A 24,228-nucleotide genomic window follows, 5' to 3' on the forward strand; every position below is an offset into this window, starting at 1 on the left:
TAGACTTTATTTAAAATAACATTTACAGTTAAGTAGTATTTTAAGTTTTCTTATTGCACTTTATTCACATACGAGCTACAACCACGTTTACAGTTTATATTTTATACAGTTTTATTTTTTAAGTTTTGTGTGTTGCGTTGAATTATTACCGTCTTTACTGTAGTACTTTTTTGTTGTTGTTTACCACTTGCTGCAGGTGCAAAAATACATTTCATTGTGTAAAATCAGTAAAATCTTACATTATATTGTCCAAAAAACAATGTTTATCATCCAGTATTGTTTTTTTTACCTCATATCTAACTTGCTATGCATTCATATCCATTTAAGCATTGTATTAATATATATACAATATATATATGTATATATTGTCCCAATAGACCTTTTAACTTTGAATACACCCCTTGTTTTCATCCCAAACAATGTAAATTGAGCCAAACTTGATCCACAGATCAACCTAAAATATTTCCTATGATCCATGGGTCTATGCAGCTGTTAATATTCTTGGACGGTCCATATTTGACCCATAAGACCACAGATTTAACTTTCTTTTTTTGTTTTAGAAACTTTCAGCATTTACTAAAATGGTAAAAAAAAAAAAAAAAAGAAAAAGAAAAGGAAAAGCTGTTATGTTAAAGTAGTCCCCATAAAAACTAAACAAATGAATAAATAAACAATATGTACTTTTACACATTTTAACTTGCAAACGGGTCAAATTTGACCCTAACACAACTAGGATTCACATTTAGTTTGTCCGGTATCATAGAGGGGCCGGTATAGTAGGTGTGACGCATTCGTATGACGTTTACGACACGTCCGCTCACTTCCGGACTACGTTTCCCAGAAGCTTCCGCGCCAACGTAACCAACGTCTCCGTCTTGTGTTCTTGTTTTGGCAGTTTTGTTTCGATCTTCACGGATTGTCAGTCCACCAAGACACCGAAATCAACCGGTCCCCGAGACGAGGCTGCGGTATTCTCACATTTCCACTTGTCTATCTCTTTATTTTCAAACCTTAAACGCGCGCGAGGTTGATTTGAGGCGGTGTTTACAGGTAGAAATCCTCTCAGCTAACTAGTTAGCCTAGTCTGGCTAAGTAGCGTTAGCTTTAGCTGAGAGCAGCTCCTTGTGTGTGTGGGAGAGAGGAAATGATCGAATCCCCTCCTGACATGTTATCGTTTGACTTTTGCCGTCTTTTAACTTTCAGCATTAATTAACGTGGAGCTCGTCACGGCAGCTTTGCTACGTTGGGCTCGGTTAGCAGCAGTTAGCACTGTTAGCGTGTGAAGTGTTTGTTTTGTGCCACATTTAATCAGATCTCAAACAAACAGAGCTGCGCTACCTTCTAGGTTATTATTATTATTGTTTTATATTATTATATCACCAGTGACATCAGTTCTGCTCCCACTTCTCTGACTAGTGTTGATGGAAGCTGAAGTTACCTTAACACTTCTGCTCCGACTTTGCATCCTTTTTGTTTTTGTTCCTTTTTTGTTTGTGTGAAGTTGTCTCTTTGTGTTTCTCACATGCCTGTTGAGTTTATCCTTAGCTACGTCTTTTTTTTTTTTTTTTTTTTTTTGAGCCTCGTGTGCGTGGCTGTTACGTACAGTCACGGGATGGAGTCGCACTTTCCGTAAATGTGATGACAAGTGATGAATTATAAAATGAAAGTATTGGATTCCAGTGGATTTACCAGTCATTTAGCGGCGTGTGTGAGTGTTTCTGGGGCCGGACTTTTTAAAAGGGCTACAGCCTGTAAAGATTAGGCTTCAGGGTGGAGTTTATAACATGGTGTTCATGCAATCTTAAAAAGTCTAAAGTTTGATAATCCCACTTTAACACCTTAAAAGGTCTTAAATACATTTATATTTTCCACATTTTCCACTGTAGGTCTTAAAATACATTTATTACCACTTTATTTGCGGTATGACCCCCTCTGGCTCCGGCCTATTATGCTTCTGTTCCTCATTAGTGGAGCCCGGCCCAGAGATTTCCAGAGCTGATAGTTGAATGACAATATTTTTTTGTTATTTTGAAAGTAATTCTGGGTCTGATTTTACTTAAAGGCTCCACTGTCACTTGTTCAAACCTGCAGAAACCCTGTGATTAGGTTGAGGGGTTAGGATTAGCCAGGTTGTTCCCTAGGGGATGCATTATTTTCTACTTGTTTTGCAGATGTTTCGTGACTGAGCGGCCGGTGATTCAGGGAGCTGGGCAGCGTCGTTTCACGATGGAAGATGGAGGCAGCGACGACGACGTTATTCACCTGGCGAGCTTCAACGTCCACCGCAGCCAAGGTGAGACACGCCGCCCACCTGTGCGCGCTCACATGTTCGTGTTCTCCGGGAATGAGACAACGTGGCGAATAGCAACTTTACAGCTGAACACACATTCAGTTTATTATCCACTGGATTAGTCAAACTCCTGCAGCCAAACGTCATTTCATCCGAGTCGAACACCTGCTAAAGATTAGATCCTATTTATAGATTCACGTAGCCTGACGTAACCAGACCCAATTTTTATCAGATTATGAGTCATTTGGGTTTTATAATGGGGCATTTTTAACTGATACAGAGAAAAAGAAATGTTCTGCATGCGCTTGGGTCAGATCAGATGGATCAGAGGAAGTGCTCAGTCAATAAACCACATTTTATAGACGCTCTTATCAACAGTATAGAACCATAGTGACAAGTGTTTACATATAAGGAGAAAATACGGCGGCTGTTGTATGTTTTTTAGCATCGGCTGCTGCCTTCTTGCCGTCCTGATGTCATGTGGTTATGGGGTTGGTGATTCCCATAGACAGAGGAGAGAGCTGGAGAAAGATTTAGTCAGATAGTGAAAGATAAACGGGGCGTCGCAGCGTTTTCCACTCGCACATCTTTCAGTAAAAGCGTCGCCGCTTCCAACGCGTCCACCTCCTGGCACATAATGTGGAACGTAGAGGACAGACGGTGGATTAAATGGTCCAGCAGATGGACAACGGCCACACTGACACCAGGTAGTACGTCTTCCACTCCGCGTCAGTGTCAGTTCAAAAGCAAAAGCACATCCTGTTGGATTTAAACCGGCCTCCAGATCTGTTTCCACTTTGTCCTTGTGCGTTTTTAACCACGTTCAGATGGATCCAAATGACCTCAAGACGTATACGATTACTTCAAAATAGCGACGCCTTCGCAGACAAACCAGGTGGAAATGAGCAAAAATAATTTAGTGAGCAAAATAATTTAATTCTGGCAACTTTTTTTTTTATTTAACTTTAGCAAATACACAGATATAAAATAATTTAATTCCTCCTTTAAACATTTCACCCTCTAACATTCCTCTGGTCGTATGAGGCAGCAGGTTTAGGTTTTGGACCAATCAGAGAGTTGTGTTTGAGTAAATATGTCATTTCTTCTGATTTCATTGATAAAAGTCATTATAGGATTTAACCAACGCACGAAAAAAAAAAAAACATATGAACACAGCAACAACTTATTTTAGCAGTTTAGCATTTTTGAGCAATGTTCTAATATTTCACTTTAGCAAAGGTGTTATTTTGGATATAGTTTGAAATAATATATAATACTTGATATGTTTAATTTCCCCTTTAAACAAAAAGATTATCATTCCTCTGGGTGGTTTAAGAGACACCAGTGTCTTTTTGAACCAATCAGCTCTGAACACGAGTTGTGTTTGAGTAAATGCTGCGTGATGTAACGTCATTTCCTTCTGGTTTCATGATCTGTGTTGTGACTTTAATAACTCCAGAACAAAACCACTTAGAGTGATTCTGACTTTTGTGATAGAAACTTCAGAGTCTCTGCTTTAAAAAGAGACAAAGACCATGAATGAGCTCCAACATGTTCATGAAGAGCATTTAATTTACTTTGTCCTAAATATGCGTTTTTCTTTTTTTTGTTGCTAAACGTCTGGAACGATTAAAGGTTAAATTCTAAGTACTTGTGTCTGTGCAGACTCTCGCTCCCAACGGAGGGAACTCATCACTATTTCTGACGACTCGGATGAGGAGCCTGTGACCGTGGTACCGGGGAAGCCTGTGTTAGTGTCATTTGATGGGGACGATGACGACGTCAGCATCCTGGAGGTGACTGAAAACCGTGTTTTTAACTTTTTTTTTTTTGTTGATCGTTATTATTATTAACTTGTTGTTGTTCATTTCTTCCCACAGCCACCGACAACCGCACGCAAACTTGTGATTCGTCCGGCGTCAAAGTGGGGCGGGGCTCCTGGACTACAAGCCGCAGACCCTGGCCCCGCCCCCTCTACCTCCAGAGACGCCAAGGCCACCAAAGCCATACAGACCCAGACGGCGGACACGCCCCCCGGCCCCTCGTCACGCACACGCCACACGGACTCACAGCAGCAGGACGGTACGCCAGCAAATGTCTCGTCTCTCCACGCCCCGTCTACCTCCACGCACGCCAACAGCGCCGACAGGACGCCCGCCAAGGTCCTCCAGCCTCAGCCCAGCACATCCGGACTCCCCCCGTCAGCACAGTCGTCCGCCAAGCACCAGGCGGCTTCGTCGTCGACGAATCGAGAAAACGGCGCCGGCTCTTCTTCCGCACAAGACAATCCTCAGGCCGGCACTTCGTCTGCACACCCTCAGCCTCTCACGCGGACGCAGCCTCGGCCGGGCACGTCGACGCAGCCCGTCCAGGCTGCAGCCGCCGCCGCCGCCGCCGCCGATGATGATGATGATGATGTGCAGCCGGCCGCTCCTCCTCCTCCTCCTCCTCCTCCTCCTGCCCCCCAGCAGCCCAGCGTCCTCGCCTCGTCTCAGAGCGTGCTGCAGCTCAACCACCGAACGCAGGGAAACCTCATTCAGATCGAGCCGCAGCCGCTGGCACAGGCCCCGGCTCAGTCTGCGGCGCGAGCCCCTCAGGTTTTACTGGCGCCCTCTACTGTCCTGATAGCCGCCGCGCCGGTGAGGCTCGGGCCTCCGGAGGCAGGACACCGGATCATCCTGGGGAGCCAGGCCCCCGAGGACGCGGCCAATCACGTCTCCGTCAGGGTGACGGCTCTGAACCCTCGAGCGCCACACAACAACAATAACAACAACGGAGGAGGAGGAGGAGGAGGAGGAGGAGGTGGTGGTGGGGGAGAGGCTCGACTCATCGTGGCCCCAAACCCAGAGAGGGTTCATCCGCCTCACGCCCTGTTCGCCAACCCCCCCGCTCCCGACGACATTCCCCAAATAGAGGACGCGAGACCCGGACCGTCTGCACCGCAACAGAGACCAGAGCAGCAGCAGCAGCTTCACGTCAGAGCCCTGATCTCCGGAGTCGTGAGTGTCACTCAAACAGTTAACGAGCATCGTTAAGATCTCAGTGATACCGATGCCGATATCGATTCTGCTTATCGATCACTCCTGTGAATGTTTTGGTTGAGAAAAAGTAGACGTAGGTGGTTTCCAGTAAATACCAGGAGTTTTATTGAGTTTCTAAAACAAGAGATAAGAGCTTGTGTAAGTGAACAAATAGGAAACTGGTCTCTGGATCCTCATCGACACATGGTTCTCTCTGTGTTTAACGCCGTGCGTCGTCCTCTGCACTGATTCTGGTGCCGTTTTCTCGACTTAAAGATTCAGCAGGAGTTGAACCAGCAGGGACAAGTTGTTTTAAAGAGCTGCTTCTCGATGCCCATGTGTTGTTATGTGGCTACAGTTTGTTTCTTCTCGTCTGCAGCTCGATCTTCTCCCAGACGTCCAAGAAGCGTATGTAGCAGAACTGATCCAAAAGAATAATGTGAAAGACTTGAATGTGTAAGAATCTTCTTCTTCTTCTTTTTCCTCCAGTCCTTCATGAATGTTTTCTGCTTAAATATCTGTTAGCCTGTTAGCATCTATTAGCTTCTGTTAGCATCTTTGTATTTGGAACGGCAAATTTCCACCACATACATTAATTGCAGCCTCAGTGATTCCAGAACATAAATAAAAGTGTAAGTAAGTATAAATACAAGTGATTATGTCCAGACTGATTCCCAGGATTCGCTTTTACGAACCACTAATTATTCCAGGAGAAACAAAAACAAAACAAAATAGGACAGAAAAAACAGGGAGCGCAACGCTATTCTATTCTATTCTATTCTGTTCTGTTCTATTCTATTCTATTCTATTCTGTTCTGTGTGTTCACTGCTCTGCTCTGTCTCCAGTATCTGTGACCTGCTGCTGGAGAATCCAGAGTATCCGAGGAGGGAGACGGCGGCGACCACGGCCCCCACCAGCATCCTCCTGGAGTCTGGAGACCCCCAGGCAGAGGTGACGCCAACTCTCTGACCTCGTCCTCATCCTCCTCCTCCTCCTCCTCCTTCTTCTTCTCTTGTCATATTTCAAGTATTTTTGCAAAACGTCTTTGTTGATAAAGTTTTTCCAGTATTTATATTTTATTCTGTCTCAATGGAGACGGTTACATTGAACCTCTTCTCTCTGACCCGTGCGTCTCCCGTGCGTCTCCCGTGCGTCTCCCGTGCGTCTCCCGTGCGTCTCCCAGGTGACGGAGGACTTGTTCGATTACTCCAGACTGACCACCGTGGGCTCTGACGTCGTGATGCAGGCGGCCGACCTGCTCATGGCCGACTTCAGGATGCTCAGCTGTCAGGACATCAAATGGGCCCTCAACGCCCTGAAGGGACACTATGCAATCACACGCAAGGTATGTGCGCCAACGCACACTCTCCCTTTACCCTCTACTTCTCCTGCTCACCCCCCCCTCATCCTTTTCCTCCCAGGCCTTATGTGAAGCCCTGAAGAAGTGGCAGGAATCAGGCGACCCGTCAGGAAAGAGGCGACGGGGCCGGACGTCCTCGGAGCGCTGCTACGTCGATTTCCATTTCGAGCACGGTGAGAAAACGTTACGGCTGAGTTCTTTCATCCTGGATACACAGCGACACACCTAGATACACAACAGGCTACAACACGCCTCCAACTTTGATGTTTCTTTTCTCTGAACTCTACACGTTGGACACCTTGCAGACGCTGACAGAAGCCAACAGACTCTAATAGATGCTAACAGATGCTAACAGATGCTAACAGATGCTAATAGATGCTAACAGATGCTAACAGACTCTAACCGATGTTAACAGATGATAACAGACACTAACATATTTTAACGGATGTTAACAGACTCGGACGAATGCTAACAGATGCTAACAGACTCCAACAGATGCTAACAGATTCTAACCGATGCTAACAGACTCTAACAGATGTTAACAGACTCCAACAGATGCTAACAGATTCTAACCGATGCTAACAGACTCTAACAGATGTTAACAGACTCCAACAGATGCTAACAGACTCTAACCGATGCTAACAGACGCTAACAGATGCTAACAGACTCTAACCGATGCTAACAGACTCTAACAGATGTTAACAGACTCTAACAGATGTTAACAGACGCTAACAGATGCTAGCAGACTCTAACACATTTTAACAGATGTTAACAGACTCTAACAGATGCTAGCATATGCTAACAGAAGCTAGCAGAGTGTGATGTCCAGATGTGTTGTAGTTATTCATTTAAAATCTTCTATAAACCAAAACGTCTCTGTTGCATCAGAACATCGTCTTCTTCTGTTTTAATGGCGGTTGGCAAGTGGCAAAGCTGCCAAAAATTGAAAAAGAAGAAGAAGAATCCCTCTCCACACGACATAAACTTTGACATAAATATTTATTGGACTCAGTCCAGCCGACTCCAGCTAACTCTCAGTTATTAAATCTGACTGTAAAGACGCCCCCACTGGGAGTTTTTCACCTAAAACTCTCCGGTCGTTTGTTTGTCGACAGGTTCGGTGAAGTTCGAGAAGAAGATGTATTTCCTGGAGAACGACCGCCGTTGCTCCAAGACGTACAACAGCCTGGAGGCGTCCGTCCAGAAGGAGCTGACGTTCTACCAGCAGAAAGCCAAGGAGTGGGCCGAGGTAACGTCTTCTGAGCTAACTGTCGCTAGCATGAAATGACCAGACTCCAAACCTGCGTGGTCCTGTGTGAAACAGTGTTTACCTGTCCCGTTAAAACTTAACCGTGGCCACAAGTAGATGCTCTGAACTAGACATCAAACCAAGATCAAGAGGAATTCAGGAACAAATGAGAAAGAAAATAACTGAGATCTATGAAGCCATTTTAAAGCTTTGTGACTCCAGAGAACCACAGTGAGAACCGTGATCCACCACTGGTGAAAACATGGAGCAGTGGTGAACCTTCCCAGCAGCGACTAAAACTACCCCAAGAGCTCAGCAACAACTCATCCAAGAGGTCACAAAAGACCTCGCAACCACATCCTGAGAACCACCGGCCTCACTTGGCTCGGTTTAGGTCGGAGCAGATAAATGTGTGTGAAGCAGATGGAAATACTGACGTAGAAACATGCTTCTACCGAATGGACCAACTGCAACTTAACGCAGACGTTTAAACCTCCTCTTAGAAGCTGTAAACTTTACATTAACCTCCAGCCTGGTTCAGAGATTAAAAAAAACATTAAAAAAATCAATCCGCTTTAGATTTTAGACAAAAGGTTTGTTGACGTCTTTTTGTCTGTTTCTCCAGCACGAGGACTTCCTCTTGGCTCTGCAGGTCAACGAAGACGAGTACAAGAAGGTAGGAACGGAGGAGACGTCTACATTTATAGAAAACTTTGTGTTTATTAGTCGGGTGCTGTGTTTCCGTTAGCCCTAGAAATGTGCAAAACTTAAAAAAAATGGTAACAGAAACGTCTACATTTTGGAAAAACTTGTTGAGAATTTAAGGGAATAATGTGATATGTGATTTCCTTTCAATGGAAACACGTACAAAATCGAAATTTCACTTTTATTTTGTGACAAACTGTAATAGAAACACAGCCGTTGTCATTGTTTGTTTTCTGGGTTCATGATGCATTTACTGACACGTAGCAGTTTTAAAACGTGTCGCCTTGAAGTCGTGAACATGCGCGTCTCGGTGCAGGACGGTCAGCTGATCGAGTGCGGCTGCTGCTTCGGGGAGTTTGCCTTCGAGAAGATGACGCAGTGTTCGGACGGTCACCTGTTCTGTAAAGAGTGTCTGGTCAAATACGCTCAGGAGGCGGTTTTTGGCTCCGGGAAGGTACGAACACACACAGGAATAAACACGAAACCTGCAAAATAAATGTGAAACGAGACGCTTCGTTGATGCAAAGCTGCCATTGGATCAACCTTCTACAGCTTCTATTTAATGCATTCAGCATCATAACCCTGATGTTTTAGGCCTTTCAGCAGCTTTTCCTTTAGTTTCTGTTCGTTCTGTGTCCAGTCGGAGCTGAGCTGCATGGAGGGAGGCTGCCCCTGCTCGTATCCCGTCTGTGAGCTGGAGAAGGTCCTGCCAGAAAACATCCTGTGTAAATACTACGAGAGGCAGGCAGAGGAGGCCGTCGCTGCCACATGTGCTGACGAACTAGTGAGGTGAGTGTTCAGACGTCACGTTAGCGGTTTAAAGGCTACGGGCCTGTTTTAGACTAAACCTTAGTTCACTCTGCAGCAGCTTTTTGAACCAATGTTTGAGTAGATGCTGCATGATGCAATAAGTCATTTTCTTCCAATTTCATTGATAAAATTCAGGTAAACCCAGCAACTATTCATTTTTAAGTGTGTGCCAACTGTGATTGTTCAAGAACGTTGGTCTGCAACCTCAAACTAATGGAGAGATCAACTATGGACCCACCTACCTACATGTGTTCTATATTAAACTTAGCTTAGTGCTATTTATTAATATACGTCATTATTATCATTCTGCATTCAATATTAAGCTGTTCAAGCATTAGGCTGAGTTTAATACAGGTTTCAAGGGTTCAAGGAAACGTTATCGTCATTCCTAAACATTATACTATGTACATGACATGAAATGAGGCACTGAATCCTGGTTCAGCCAAACAACAACATTTAACAACAGTATAAAAGTATAGAAACAGTAAATAACAATAATATAGAGCACATATAGTAGAATGTGGGTCCCTACGTAATCATCTCAAGAACAAAACCACTTTAAGTTATTCTTGTCTTTAAATGGGTCTTATTTTAACCTTTAAAGTCTCATCCTGTCTCTTTGTTTCCTCTTTGTGTGTTTTTTTTTTGTTTTTTGGCCCGTGTTTCCTCACGCCGTCGCCGTCGTTTCCTCTCTCCTCAACCCTCCGTCCTGTCCCGTCTTTTCGCAGGTGTCCGTTCTGCAACTTCCCGGCCTTGTTGGACAAAAACATGTCCCTGTTCAGCTGTCCCAACCCTCGCTGCCGCAAGGTCAGTCCCTTCCCTCCGTGTTGTTTGCTCAGTGTGACTAAGCTCTTCAGTCGCCTCTGTAGGTTTAACCTCTTTGTTTTAGACTCTTTAATTATGAGAAACGATGAGGCTTTAGTTGTGGAGGTAAAAGCTTCAGACTGGGTCCTGGTTAAAAACTGGTGATTAATCCTCCACTAAATAATAAATAAACAGAACTTCTGCTTATAGAGTTTGTTTTAAAAGTGCTGCTCTTTAAACAGACACAAAACAAACCAGAACAAGGAAAAACCTGACAGATTACATATCACAGACTCTTATCGCGCCCCTGGTTTGCTTTTTACGATCATAAAACCTCCCGGTAGTGACGATGTTCCTGACCTGCAGTATCCAGATATATAGAACCTCATTAACGTTCCTTCGTCCTCACTGAGACCATCCAGGAGCATGGAGGCGTCCAGATGGATCCAGTCAGGCCTCATAATGCACATCCAGCTTCAGAGTTTGTCGGCTAAACACGGTGTCTCTCTGCTAAATGTTCCTCTTTGGGTCTTTGGGAATCCTGTGAAATTATTCCCACTTTGCTCGTCCCCGACTCTTCTGGCCATCGATCATTTTAGGACGTAACTGGTACAAGGACAAATCGGTCGTTTTTCAGGCCAAGGACCCAAAACTGATGGAGATTAAGTAGGAACCCTCTACCTGCTATATGTGTTCTACATTAGATAAGTAGGTGGATGCTTTATTCATGTCAAACTGCAAAATTACACAGTTGCCGCATCATTAAACTCAACCTAATGATATTTATAAATATACATTATTATTTTGCATTCAATATTAAGCTGTTCCTTTACTAAAATGTGCTGGATTCATGTTAATGTGTATTTAAAGAAATTTAAATTTGTGGGGGAAAGATTTTTGCAAACCCCCGATTCATAAAATACATGAATCAGTTTTTATATCTCGTTATAAATCCCACGACACAACGAGTTCATTCTACCTCAAAAATATGAGTCATATAAATATAATTCAATCAGCTGTAGATCAAACCGATCCGACATCAATCCATAAAGTCCTCAAAACTGATTTTTCCTTCATTGTCTCATTAGAGATGATTTCTTGATCTTGTGCGACTGATTCCACACGACAAATTAGAGATGAATCCACATGTGAGGCAGATCCAAAAAAGACAAAAGCAAAGACGCATGAAAGACGAGAAACTAGAGCGGAAATACTGATGAGAAGCCACAGATCTCTGGGACCAGTGACAGCTTCAGTTTCACTTTTAATTAAAACCGAATTATCTCTAAATTAACTGGTGTTTAATTGAATAATAGGAACGAGAAGCCGTAGCAGTGCTAGCTGTTAGCATCAGCTCTGCAGCAACAATCAGACTAAACTCAGTTTATTTGCCAAATTCATTTATAGTAAATGTTCAACTCGCTGCGTTAAAGATTTAAACTCTTTGAAGCTTCTGGTTTCTGGGAGTTTTTTTGGTCATTTTCTGCATTCCTGGCAGCGACCATAATCAGAGTTGGACGTAAGAATCGTGACACGTGGACGAGTGGTTGCAGCTTTAATTTAAAAAGAAAAGAAGAAGAAAAAATCACACATATTAAAGGGAGACGCAGCTACAGGACTTGTCTTCATTAGTTTATGTTCAACCTGGCGAAACGTCTTAACGTGACATAAATAAAGCGAGCGGGTGATGGACAAGCGCTGGGTGTTGGACATGATGAAGTGTTCCATGCGGTGAGGTCTCCCTGTTTGCGTCCTCCTGGCCGTGGTGGAGGAATGCCGGGGGAGGCGTCGCTCAAATTCCCCTCAAAAATCTGCCGTTATTTGGCAGAAAGTTTAACTCTCACATAAACACAACCCTGCAGTTATTCACCCGGGGCCGATGTTTAAGTGATTCAACACAAACACTCCTATCAGCTCCCCGAAGGATAAATGCTCGGTTTAGTTTCAACGTGAGGCAGCTGCAGTGTTTATTTTAACGTCTAGATATTAAAGTTAAGCTAAAATAATGTGTCGGTTAATAGTTTTTTTTTTTTTTTTCATTTGGTAAAAAATTAATCAGCTTTTGAAAGCTAAACTGAGGGAATAGATGTAGATTTGTATATTTAGATTTACATAAGGGTGTAGATATAATATTCGATCCTGTTTTAACCTCCTGAGACCCGGCGTCCTCATATGTGGACATTATGTTTTAGATTCGCAGCTTCTTATTCTGCTTCATTTAGACCCATTGTCCTCATAATGAGACACTTTTATCTGCCATGTACTGGTAGCGAAGGGTCAGTACATTTGTTTATTTATCATTATTAACTTTTCTAGTTTGATACGACATTAAAATTTAAGATATTCCCCCAATACTCGTTTGAGGACGTTGGGATTTCATCGTTTCCAATTCTGCGGTTTTATATTTTGGTTACACATTGTGTAATACAGTGTCCACATTCTAGTTCAAAGATTATGCTTATTTTTTATACTTCTTAGGTTCTTAAGATCTTAAAGAAGATTTTAAAGAAATTAAGATACATTACAAGCAAATGTTTGGGTCTCAGGAGCTTAAAGCGAAGTGAAAAAAAAAAGCCCAGAAACAGAAATATTGTGCTTGTGCTTTTATTAATTGAAAAGAATTAATAATTTTATTCATATCTGAGAGCTGCAAAAGCTTCACAAACCCATGTTTCCAGCATCTTGTGCATCATTTGATCACAGACATGAACAAATGATTTATTTTCTTCCTCCTTTTGAGGTTCAGGTTCAGGTTCGTATATATGTCTCCATTGTCTTGCAACAAACAACAGAAGTTAAGTTTAACTTATGGGCCCGTGAGGTTTTAGACTTTAGTTTCGCAGCAGAAAGAAATGACTCATCTGCGTCTCCGCTGGAACCGTTGTACTTCTACATTCGACCGTAGGATTACAGAGTGTTTCCACTGCAGGAACCTTCTCTGGAAAGTAGAAATTAAACCCGACAACTCAACCGGTTCCTCTTAACTCGTAGCCGCTCACAGATTTATGTTGTTTCCGTGCAGAAGCTTCTCCACTGAAAAATATTCTGGTGAAGCCTTTGGCCGCAGTTCCTCCGGTGAACCTGAAGGTGGAGCCAGAGGTTCACTGAGCTGCTCGGACCCTGCACAGCTGCACCTCGTAAAAAAGTTAGACACGCTCCAGATATGTTGATGTAGCTCCAACGTTAATGTCTTTCAGTGAATGGAGTCAGAAAGGAGGAAATAAAAAAAAAAAGAAGTGAGGATGAGCAGAAACTCTCACACACGTAAATGAAATTAAATAAGAGCTTTGTTCTAATCCTGCTTCCCATCAGCAGCTGGAGACAGTTGTTGCTCAGTCTGGAGCGTCGAGGGAGGGAGGGGCCTGGTTATGTAACCGACACACTTCCCCGAGACCCTCGGGTCCACGCTGCCGCCCCATTGGTCGGGCCGCCGCCCTCATGCTCGCCTCTCACTGCCCCCCCCCCTCTGTCTCCCCCTCACCCCGATGCACTTCCTCCCTCTGCTTTTCAAAAAATGTGGTTCACATCAAATTTGACCCAGATTTTGGTCCCTCTCTCCCGGCTCCGTCTGACCTCCACCCAGCGGACCTTAATGCCTTCCACATGTGCTCCCCAGACCGTCTCCGACATGGATCCAGCCCCGGCAAAAAGCATTAATGCAAACTCCTAAACCCCCCCTCACCCGTCCAAGGCTTCACCGAGGCGAGAGCCTCCTACAATTCTGCATAAAAACAACTCAGAACAGATAAATGTCTCTTAATGCTCAAGGTAGAAACTTAAAATAATATTTGCAAACGTACATCCTGCAGTAAGAGAACATATAGTATAAATACTGCAATACTACACAAACAGAAGCTGATTAAAGGCATAAAACAGAAATATGCTTGAGCCAACGTTACAGTGTCAGTGAGGTGTTAAAATAAAAAAAAAAATGCACAAACTTGTAGGAGGGTGTGTGTTTGTGTCTCGGGTTCAGTCTCGCCCAGAGCGGCCGTTGGTGGTGAAGTGGCCACGCCTCCGATCGGGGTTTGACTCTGACGTGTCCCGGCTGTATTTTTAGCTCGGCTATAAGAGCTCAGGTGTGTTCCTGCTTCTCTTACATGTCGATGAAACCGCTCCCAGACGCTCACCTCGCCCTCTTCCTGGTTTCAGACGCCACCGCTAGGGGGCGCCCCTCCACCACGCTGAGTCTGGTGCCTTTTGTGTGACTCAACCTTTTGGCTCCTCGGTTTCTCTAAAGATTAACTCGACTCGTAAACCGGAGAGAATATTTGACTTTTTATTGATTATTACTATTATTTTCCTTTCTCATGCTTCTTGAAGCTGTTAAACTGGATTCAAAGTTTCCCTCCAGAGAGTCGAGGAAATGCCCCAAAATGCCGTTGAAATAAATAAATAAAGGAGTGAAACCTCTCCCTTTTCCCGGCTCCACCCTCCGTCTGACCTTGCTGTCTCTGTGAATATGTTCAGAGCTGAATGAAGGACGTGAATGAAGATGAGGCTGGATCTCACTCTGCAGCATCAGCCGTCGCACGCGCCTCAATTTTAGATGAGGAGCGGCTCAAATATTTATAGTCACACCACTTAGCCGAGGGCTAGCAACGCCGGCGGCTAGTCTGTGTGTGTGTGTGTGTGTGTGTTTGTGTGTGTGTGTGTGTGTGTGTGTGTGTGTGTGTGTGTGTGTGTGTGAACGTCTCGGAGCCGACGAGACGAAGGAGGTCGGAGGATGATGTTGTTTCTAGGCAACCGAGCGGTCGGCGGAGTAAAAGCTCGCTGCAGTGGAGCAGGGAGGGGCCGCACCTCGATGGAGCCCCTGCAGTGGCAGCACCATCAGCACCATCAGCACCATCAGCACCACCAGGGCTGTGGACTGCAGAGGACGGAGCCTCAGTGTTTGGCTCCCGCGTCCTAAAGTCCCTCCTCCCACCTCCTGAGTCCTAAAGTCTTCTCTTATCTCGTCTTCTCCTACAGTCGACTGGATTCAGTCCAATAAATGTTTCAGTTAATGTAGCGTGGGGAGGGGGAACGTTCTGGTCCTCCGACGCCGCCATAAACTCTATAACCCTCTGGAAGATCTGTCTCCAGGAAACTTTTCTTTTAAACATTTTTTTTTTTTTTGGGTTCTTGTCTCGGTTCAGCCTCATTTCTGTCTGTTCGTTTTCCAGAGTTGAGTTGTTTCGTGGCATCAAGAAGAAGTTTTGATGCTACTGGTATAAAGATGTGTCTGGTTCAGGTTTTATCTGATACTGGAGTCAAACCAATGCTTCAACAATGAAAACATACAAACTTTGTCTGAAAACCTTTTTATCTTTCAGGCATTTTAAGACGTGCAACTGGAAATTTAAATAATTACTAAGAGTAAGAAATAAATGAACCAATAAAAGTAACAACAAGATCATAATTATCATAATAAAACCAGCAGCAATACAGAGAACATGCACTTTTAATGTGCTTTTAGAAACGGCTTTAAAACATGACACATGGGACTGTGCTAACTCTGGTTAGCATGGGGTCTGTCAGAGATGCTACGTTACTGGTCTGTTAGTAAAATTCTCTGCGTGGTCACATGTTGAATCTAATTCCAGGTGTTACGTCCCTTGTTGCAGGTTGACCAGTCTGAACATCATGTGTAGCGTTAGCAATAGAGCTAAGGAGGCCAAGCTAATTAAAAATTCAGTGGCACCAAATGAAGCCCCCAGATCTGAGCTGCTTTTCCATCTGGTTACGACCGTTAGCATTAGCACCGGGGCCATTATGGTCCCTATGCAGAGATGTGGTTTATATAACAGATCAGATCTGAGGTCTTTTCTCTCTTTCTCTGCAGGAGAGCTGTCGAAAGTGTCACGTCCAGTGGAAGCAGCATGTGGGGAAGACCTGCGAGCAGGTCCTGGAGCGGGACGAGATCCGTATGAGGGTGCTCTTGTAAGTGGGTCACAGACCAAAAAAAAAAACAAAAAAAAACGTTTGAATCTTGGCTCGGTTTCCCCGGACAGTGCTTCCAGGAAGCCGAGCGGCCGGCTGCTTCCTGTGGCCCGGCCGACTCAGAGGCAGCACTTCCTGTTTTCATAGTCGGCCACAGGTCGTCTCTACTTCCTGGTTGGTGAAAGAGGCAGGAAGAGAGTCCTGGTGGAGCCATCAGCAGATCAGGGTCTGATGGTTATAACAGGACACGAGTAGCACAGTCGTCAGGTAGTTTCTCTTCTTCTTCAAGGTTTAGTTGGAAAAAGGCCACAAACATCACTTCATTCTTTTTTTTATTCCAGTAGATTTCAAACCAAGCACCTTTATTTGTCACAAACAGCACATTTATTTAAACATAAGTACAAATGTTTTCATGTACAAACTTCATTTCAGAGCAAATTAATAAGAAACTGAGGAGGATCGACAGAACGGAATGAACAAAAGTGGATAAAATAAATATATAAATCGCACAAGTAAAAAAAAATGTTGTAACGTGAGTCGAAACTTGAAACTCTAAAAAGTCCACGGACCCAGACACTTCGTTGTCTCCGCATCATAAAAAATACAAGATCGGATCCTCATTTATCTTTTACACATCAACCTTTTTTGAATACAGATTACTGCCCCCTGCTGGTCATCGGTGGTGCGGTCAGGTGCAGTTTTTAATGCCGTTACGAACTCCATGAGAAGTTTGTTCTCGACAAATCTTTTTTTCTTCTTCTTTTCCTGTTACAATTCTGTCAATGGTCAGATACTGGAAGTGGGTGTGGTTAGTGCGGACGAGAGAGAGTGCTAGCAGCCGCTCTGTTAGCTAATATTGATGCTAATATTCGTAGTGTGACCGCTAATCTAGATACAGATCATACTGCGTAAAAAAAAATAATGAGAAAAGTGCCTCCATTTCCCATAATGCTTAGCGTTTTCTTTCTTTTATCAGTGAGACTGGTTTTATTTCCTGATAGATCTTATAGGTGCATCAGCAAGAAACTACGGAAGAGGATTAGGGCCACTGTGAGGAAAAAAAGTGAGTTTTGACTTTAAAGCCAGAATTCTGACTTTTTTTCTCAGAATTCCGACTTTGGACTCAGAATTCTGACTTTTTTCTCAGAATTTCGACTTTAGACTCAGAATTCCGACTTTTTTTCTCAGAATTCCGACTTTAGATTCTGAATTCTGACTTTTTTTTCTCAGAATTCTGACTTTAAACTCAGAATTCTGACTTTTTTTCTCAGAATTCTGACTTTAAAGCTAGAATTCTGACTTTTTTTCTCAGAATTCTGACTTTAATCTCAGAATTCTGACTTTAAACTCAGAATTCTGACTTTGATCTCAGAATTCTGACTTTAAACTCAGAATTCTGACTTTTTTTCTCAGAATTCTGACTTTAAAGCTAGAATTCTGACTTTTTTTCTCAGAATTCTGACTTTAAACTCAGAATTCTGACTTTAAACTCAGAATTCTGACTTTGATCTCAGAATTCTGACTTTAAACTCAGAATTCTGACTTTTTTTCTCAGAATTCTGACTTTTTGTCTCAGAATTCCAACTTTACACTCAGAATTCTGACTTTTTGTCTCAGAATTCCGACTTTAGACTCAGAATTCTGACTTTTTTTCTCAGAATTCCGACTTTAGACTCAGAATTCTGACTTTTTTTTCTCAGAATTCTGACTTTTTTTCTCAGAATTCCAACTTTACACTCAGAATTCTGACTTTTTTCTCAGAATTCCGACTTTAGACTCAGAATTCTGACTTTTTTTCTCAGAATTCCAACTTTAGACTCAGAATTCCGACTTTAAACTCAGAATTCTGAGTTTAAAGTCAGAAGTCACTTCCTTTCTCACAGTGGCCCTGATCCTCTTCTGTCTCTAAGCACATTATGAAAAGCAGCCGAAGCCGAGTGTCCGACCCGTTAACACGAACCCTGAGCCGTAAATATTTCTGCTTTGACTAAATGATTTGCTTGTTATAATTATATATTTCATCTTTTGTGTGCAGCGAGGAGCGGATGACGGCGGCCCGGGTCAGGAAGTGCGTGAAGTGCGGGACGGGCCTGGTGAAGTCGGAGGGCTGTAACCGGATGTCGTGTCGCTGCGGCAGCTTCATGTGTTACCTCTGCAGGGAGCCCATCACCGGCTACAACCACTTCTGTCAGCACGCCCGCTCGCCCGGGGCGCCCTGCCGACACTGCCGCAAGTGTTCGCTGTGGACCGACCCCACGGTAACGGAAAAGTCTTTGTCTCAAAGGGTCGACTTTAATCCCCACGTTACATTTCTCAAAGTGCTTTTATTTTCCTCTAATGTGTGACTCTAATACTCTTCTCTAACATAGACGCTGTCGTTTTACGTTCTGCTTTTCGTCCTCTTTGCGGTTCCGCACGGCAACAAGTGACACAACAACTTGTGTGATTTATTTTTTTTGTTTGTTTGTTTCTGCAGCAAGACGACGAGAGAATCATCCAGGAGATCCAGAAGGAGGGAGAAGCAGAGCTGAGCAAGAAGTGTTCAGGTCAGTTTTATTCGTTTTTTTTTACCAGAATCAGATTCTGGAAACGTTTAGGTTTGAGTTACCGGACACAGAGAGAAGGACACGTGATGATTTCATTTTTCCAGTTGTGTTGAAAGAGCAAACGGCAACAATCCAGATGTTTATCCATCAATAACTTTGCTTCTTCTCCTTCTGTTTCTTCTTGTTCTGTTTCTTCTTCTACTGTTTCCTCTTCTACTGTTTCTCCTTCTGTTTCTTCTTCTACTGCTTCTTCTTCTGTTTCTTCTTCTACTGTTTCTCCTTTTGTTTCTTCTTCTACTGTTTCTTCTTCTACTATTTCTTCTTCTACTGCTTCTTCTCCTTCTGTTTCTTCTTCTACTCTTTCTTCTTCTACTGTTTCTCCTTTTGTTTCCTCTTCTACTTTTTCTTCTTCTACTGTTTCTCCTTTTGTTTCTTCTTCTACTGTTTCTTCTTCTACTATTTCTTCTTCTTCTGTTTCTTCTTCTACTGCTTCTTCTCCTTCTGTTTCTTCTTCTACTCTTTCTTCTCCTTCTGTTTCTTCTTCTACTTTCTTCTTCTGTTTCTTCTTCTGTTTCTTCTTCTACTATTTCTTCTTCTTCTTCTACTGTTTCTTCTTCTACTGCTTCTTCTCCTTCTGTTTCTTCTTCTACTGCTTCTTCTCCTTCTCTTTCTTCTTCTTCCTCCAGATCATTCAGGGAAGAGGGTCGGCCCGCCCCCGGAGCCCATCACCGAATCCAAGCGGCCTCGCGTGGGTCCCCCCCACGAAAACCCACACAATCATCCACCCCCGCCCCATCCACCTCACCAGCCTCACCCGCCTCACCCGCCTCACCCTGCCCACGCTCCCCACGCTCCCCACGCTCCCCACCCTCCTCACCCCCAGGCGGTACAAGCTCCCCTCTTCGTCCCCCCGCACGCCCGCTTCCCCCCTCGCCTCCCCGACCCCCCTCCCCTCCTGCAGCCCCAGGGCAGGATCTACCACCAGATAGTGATACCCCGGCTGCACCCGGCCCCCTACGTGCCCCCGCTGGCCCAGCAGCAGCAGCAGCAGCAACAGCCCCCCCCTCTGAACAATAACAACAACAATAACCACCACCCTCCTCCCGTCAACCCCCACCACCACAACATGGACGTCATGGACATGCCCATGCACTACGGACCCCCCCACCGCTACTACAGACGCTTCTGATCCCTCCTCCCTCCTCCGGTTAAACTTTGAGGTTCGGTTTCTACAGATATTTTTACATGACGATAATAAACAGACAGAATATTATCCTTAGCATTCCTTCTGTATCTTTTTGTGTAACATGTGTGAGAGCGGCCGCACAGTTTTCTAATAAAGTTTTCTGTTCGCACTGAGATTCTCATTCGTGCAAAGCTGCCGCGTTCCCTCCCTCGAAAAGAGGCTGAGTCATGATAACCGAGCCCCCCCCTCCCTCCCTCACCCCTCCCACCCCGACCCAACGCCAGAACCACGGTCACATGACAAGGTGAAGGGGGGGTTCCACCAATCGGGGAGATAGAGAGGATTTCTTTGTTCAGCCCTGAGAGCTGTGACGAATCATTTTCAGCTTCTTGTCTCTTGGAGGGAGGGGGGGCGGAGGGAGGAATGGGGGGGGCTCCGGTTGAGCCCTGGGGTCCTAATAATGGTTTTAGTCACGGGAGATAACGAAGCCAAATTAGACTTTAGTCACATTCAGCAGCAAAAAGTCGTCGTCAATTAAAACCTTTATGCTTTACAATAAAAAAAACAACACAGGACCAGGAGGTTATAAACAATAAAAACATAAAACTATAAAAACTACAAAGGTGCTGCCATCTTCAAAACAGGATAAGTCAACTTTATTGTCACTTCTGACAATATGTGCAACACAATACAGGATTGTGGTTATTGCAATAACCGTCCTCAAAGGTCTACGGTGCAGCAACTAAATAAAGAATATAAAATACATAATATAAAAGAAATATATCCTGTAAATTAAACTAAAGAGAAGGTGACATAGTGCATGAAAATATACAATATACATAAAGTGTCTGATGCAGCCCTGAGTTCAATAGTACAGAAGAATAACAACAAAATAAAACAATATGGAGAATAAAGAAGGAGAATTAGTTTTTGAACTCACAAAAACAAACAAAAAAGACGTTTCTTTCAAGTTGTAAAAAAGTTTCCTGATGGAGTCACAAAGTTATGACATATTTAGCATTAGCATGCTAGCATTTGTCAAAGGTTTGGATACATGTAAATGTTACGAGATATTTAGCATTTAGGATGCTAATGCTAAATATCTTGTCACTTCTCCATATACCCGATCTTTGCTAAATGCTAGCATGCTAATGCTAAATATCTCGTAACTTCTCCATTAATTATAGTAGTTAGCAAAAAAATAAGAATTTTTACTTTTTAACATTTTAGATTCTGTACTTTCTTACTTTTACTTAAGTAAAGGAGTTGAATCTGTACAAGATTTTCATGGAACAACCAAACTTTCTACCAGAGTCTACGGCAATAACCCCAGTAGTTGTTGAGACGTTTCTGTCTGAACCAGTGGAGCTAACATGTGTTGCTAAAAGACAAAAACAGAGCGATGACTGGTAAATATTTAAACTCTGCGCCTTCAGGCTGAGATGCTGTCGTTCCTCTAATACAACGTCCATTGTTTCCTCCGCTGCTGTTTACAGCCACCGTGACCCCGTGACTGGTGTAGTAGTCGCCCTCCATGAGGCCCGACCTCCGACCATGTGACCCATCACCCCGACGGCCTCAATCCTCAACAATTCCTGTTTTGTTCTTCTTTTTCTTCATTTAAAGCCCCTGAACAACCCCCCTGGAGGCCTGAGAGACAAGAGAATTGGCTCTGGATTAGAGTTGGATGGTATTAAAGAGAATTATCCTCTAATTACTCATTTAATTGAAAATAAAGCAAAGGACGGGATTATCTGACGAGATTAGGATGAATAAAGAGGAACCGGTGGCGACGCTGAGCCGTCCCCCCCGTAGGACGAGATGAAGGTACAATCCTTTTGTGTCGGGTTTAAAAATAATCTGACAACAGGAGACTGAACTGAACATCTCATCAGTGGCCGGGTTCATCGCTACGACGGGTTCCACATGGTTTGACACCATCATCGGGTCAGATTTTTAAATTTAAACAGTGTAGTGTGTAGATTTAGGAGTTTTAAGATGTGATGTTAGCGGAAGATGTGTTTTAGTGGATCTTAGCAGACATCTTGGAAGTGGCTAAAACAAAAAACGCTAGGCTACGCTAACATTAGCAATCTGGGTGGTTAAAGTACTAATCGAACAATTGATCTATTATTTTTTAGGGGCTGGAAACATTCAGTTGTATTCGGTCAAACATCTTCTGTGTTCCGTGTGTTAGCATCGAGAGGTTAGCATGCTAACGTCTGATAAGGAGATATTTGGTCATAAATGAGCTTCAGACAAATTAAATATTTTACTTTATAATCTTTCTTAGATAATTATTGGATGCAACTTCTTGCTAACGACAAGCGTAAACAAAATAATGCAGTTCCACTTACGTCCACTAGAGGCTGACTCAAAAAAGTGAGTCAATCCCCATTTACCTCCATGTAAAAGCCTTTACAGCAGAAATAAACATGTTTCAGCTCCGTACTCAAAGAGTCTTTGGTCTCTATATGTGAGATTCCTTTCTTCCTTTTGCACCTGAACATGTTTTTCCAACATTTTTTAAAGCCAAAAGATTCAGTTTTATAATTGAAAAGCTAAAATCTAGACATCTGGATCAGCACTTAATCTTGGTCCACTTTTTAAATAACTAAAGAACACTCCAGACTCGTTTTAGCATCGATCCAGATGTTTAGATTTAATCTAGAAAATGAAAATGAAATTAAAATGGGGGTTAAGATGTAACAGCAGGTTGTATTTAAGTATTTATCAGGTCAATAGATTAGCGGGGACATGAAACAGGAAGCTGAGCAGCTGTAAAAGCACAAGCTCATTAAAAATACACTCAGTCATTAAAGATACACACAAACAATAACAGAGCCAAACAAAGCCGGCGGAGGTGGAGCGGCAGAACCCATCGGGGACACCACCGGTCCCCGAGGACGCCGCCGGCCTTTAATATGCACACATCACGTTGGTGCTTGTGTCTTTGTTCGGTTCCCTGAGCTCATCCCACGATCTCTAAGTCTAATATGAATCCTTTTCACCGACTCCTCTCAGACATCACAGGACTCTCTGGAAACCGTTCACAGCCACCGAGACTGAATCCAGAATAACAGGAAGTGGCAGCGGGGCCGCTGTTTGTCCCGGGACACCTGGGTCACGTCTGCTTCGTATTTTCAGCTCAAATCTGAAACCCATTCACCGGCGACGCTGCACAAACAAAAAGGCAAAAAGCTCCGAGGAGCGGTTATTGTTCTGAATGAATGGTTTAAATCTCGGAGCAGATAAGGACGCCGTGTTTATGGACACGACTCCGATAAGAGCTGCTGGTGTGGATGAAATGTGTCTTTTATACTAATGTAACATTGTTTAATCAGTGAATATCTAAAGAATCAATGACCCGTGTTTATTAAAAGCTAAAAGCTAAAAAAAACAATCAAACCAAGGTTCTTCTGTAGCGAAGGTAAATAATGTAAAACTAAAAGGACACCAGCCAACATTTTTAGTGTTGATCCAGATTTTGATTTTCAGTCAGAAAAACTGAATCTTTCCTCTTTGAAAACATCCCAATGGTGCGTTCAAGTGCAACAGGATGTTTGCATACAAAGTATTTTTTCCGCGATATTTCCAAAGTGTTTCCCAGAACGACTTCTTTCTGTTCAAGCTAGCTACTTCCTTGTTTCTAGCATGTAGGCTAAGCTAACTGGCTGCTAATTCTGCTAACATGGATTTTCCACAGGGTTTCAGAGCCTGCCACTAGTGGACGTTAGTGGAACTGCTGCTTGATCAAATCACAGCCTCTTTATGTTGTGTTTTTGTTATTGACAGAACGTCCAATCAGCTGTTAAGTATAATCCTCCATGATGTTACCTGTTTAATGCACAGACTGTATATAAATATGGACAACGTGTCCCCACTTCCTCTCATTGGCCAGAACTGAGGCTATTTTCCCGGGTATACGGGCTTCGCCATCTTGCGACAGAAACCATCCTTGGAAAAAATTATTTGATGCCTGTTTTAGTGTTTCAGTTTGGCCCAAGTCCCGCCCACTAACATGGTGTAGGTGGAGCTTATGACCTGTACTGGAGCGTCCAGACAACAGGGGGAGCTCTACTTGCTTTTGCTTCACTTTAGAGGAGCTGTTCCTCCGTCCATCTTTATTTACATTTCACAGGTTTGAAGCTCAGCGCGGCGTCTCAGCCGCCATCTTGGCAGCGACTGACTCCTCCCTCCTCCCCAACTACTCGTCTACCTACAAATGAGTCATGTGATGACGTCTTTAGAAGGTGAAAATTATCCAAAACACCACCCTGATCCAACCTCATGTGATAGAATTATCCTTGTTAGCATGTTAGCAGTTTCCTCTAG

General features: G+C 43.5%; 1 protein-coding gene across 1 annotated transcript; it reads left to right on the plus strand.

Annotated features, from left to right (window-relative positions):
- The first annotated feature begins 814 nt into the window (after positions 1-814).
- rnf216 (ring finger protein 216) lies at positions 815-20,062 on the plus strand. The gene is made up of 17 exons (XM_047572632.1): positions 815-968; positions 2,172-2,293; positions 3,956-4,086; positions 4,171-5,289; positions 5,690-5,766; positions 6,157-6,262; positions 6,495-6,656; positions 6,733-6,844; positions 7,787-7,920; positions 8,546-8,596; positions 8,942-9,079; positions 9,266-9,414; positions 10,164-10,242; positions 16,064-16,161; positions 18,197-18,419; positions 18,638-18,707; positions 19,394-20,062. Exons 2-17 carry the CDS (start codon positions 2,227-2,229, stop codon positions 19,894-19,896), a joined length of 3,219 nt encoding a protein of 1,072 aa, XP_047428588.1. The 5' UTR covers positions 815-968; positions 2,172-2,226; the 3' UTR covers positions 19,897-20,062.
- The last annotated feature ends 4,166 nt before the right edge of the window (positions 20,063-24,228 follow it).

This window comes from Mugil cephalus, chromosome 20 (assembly GCF_022458985.1).
Source record: "Mugil cephalus isolate CIBA_MC_2020 chromosome 20, CIBA_Mcephalus_1.1, whole genome shotgun sequence".
NCBI lineage: Eukaryota > Metazoa > Chordata > Actinopteri > Mugiliformes > Mugilidae > Mugil > Mugil cephalus.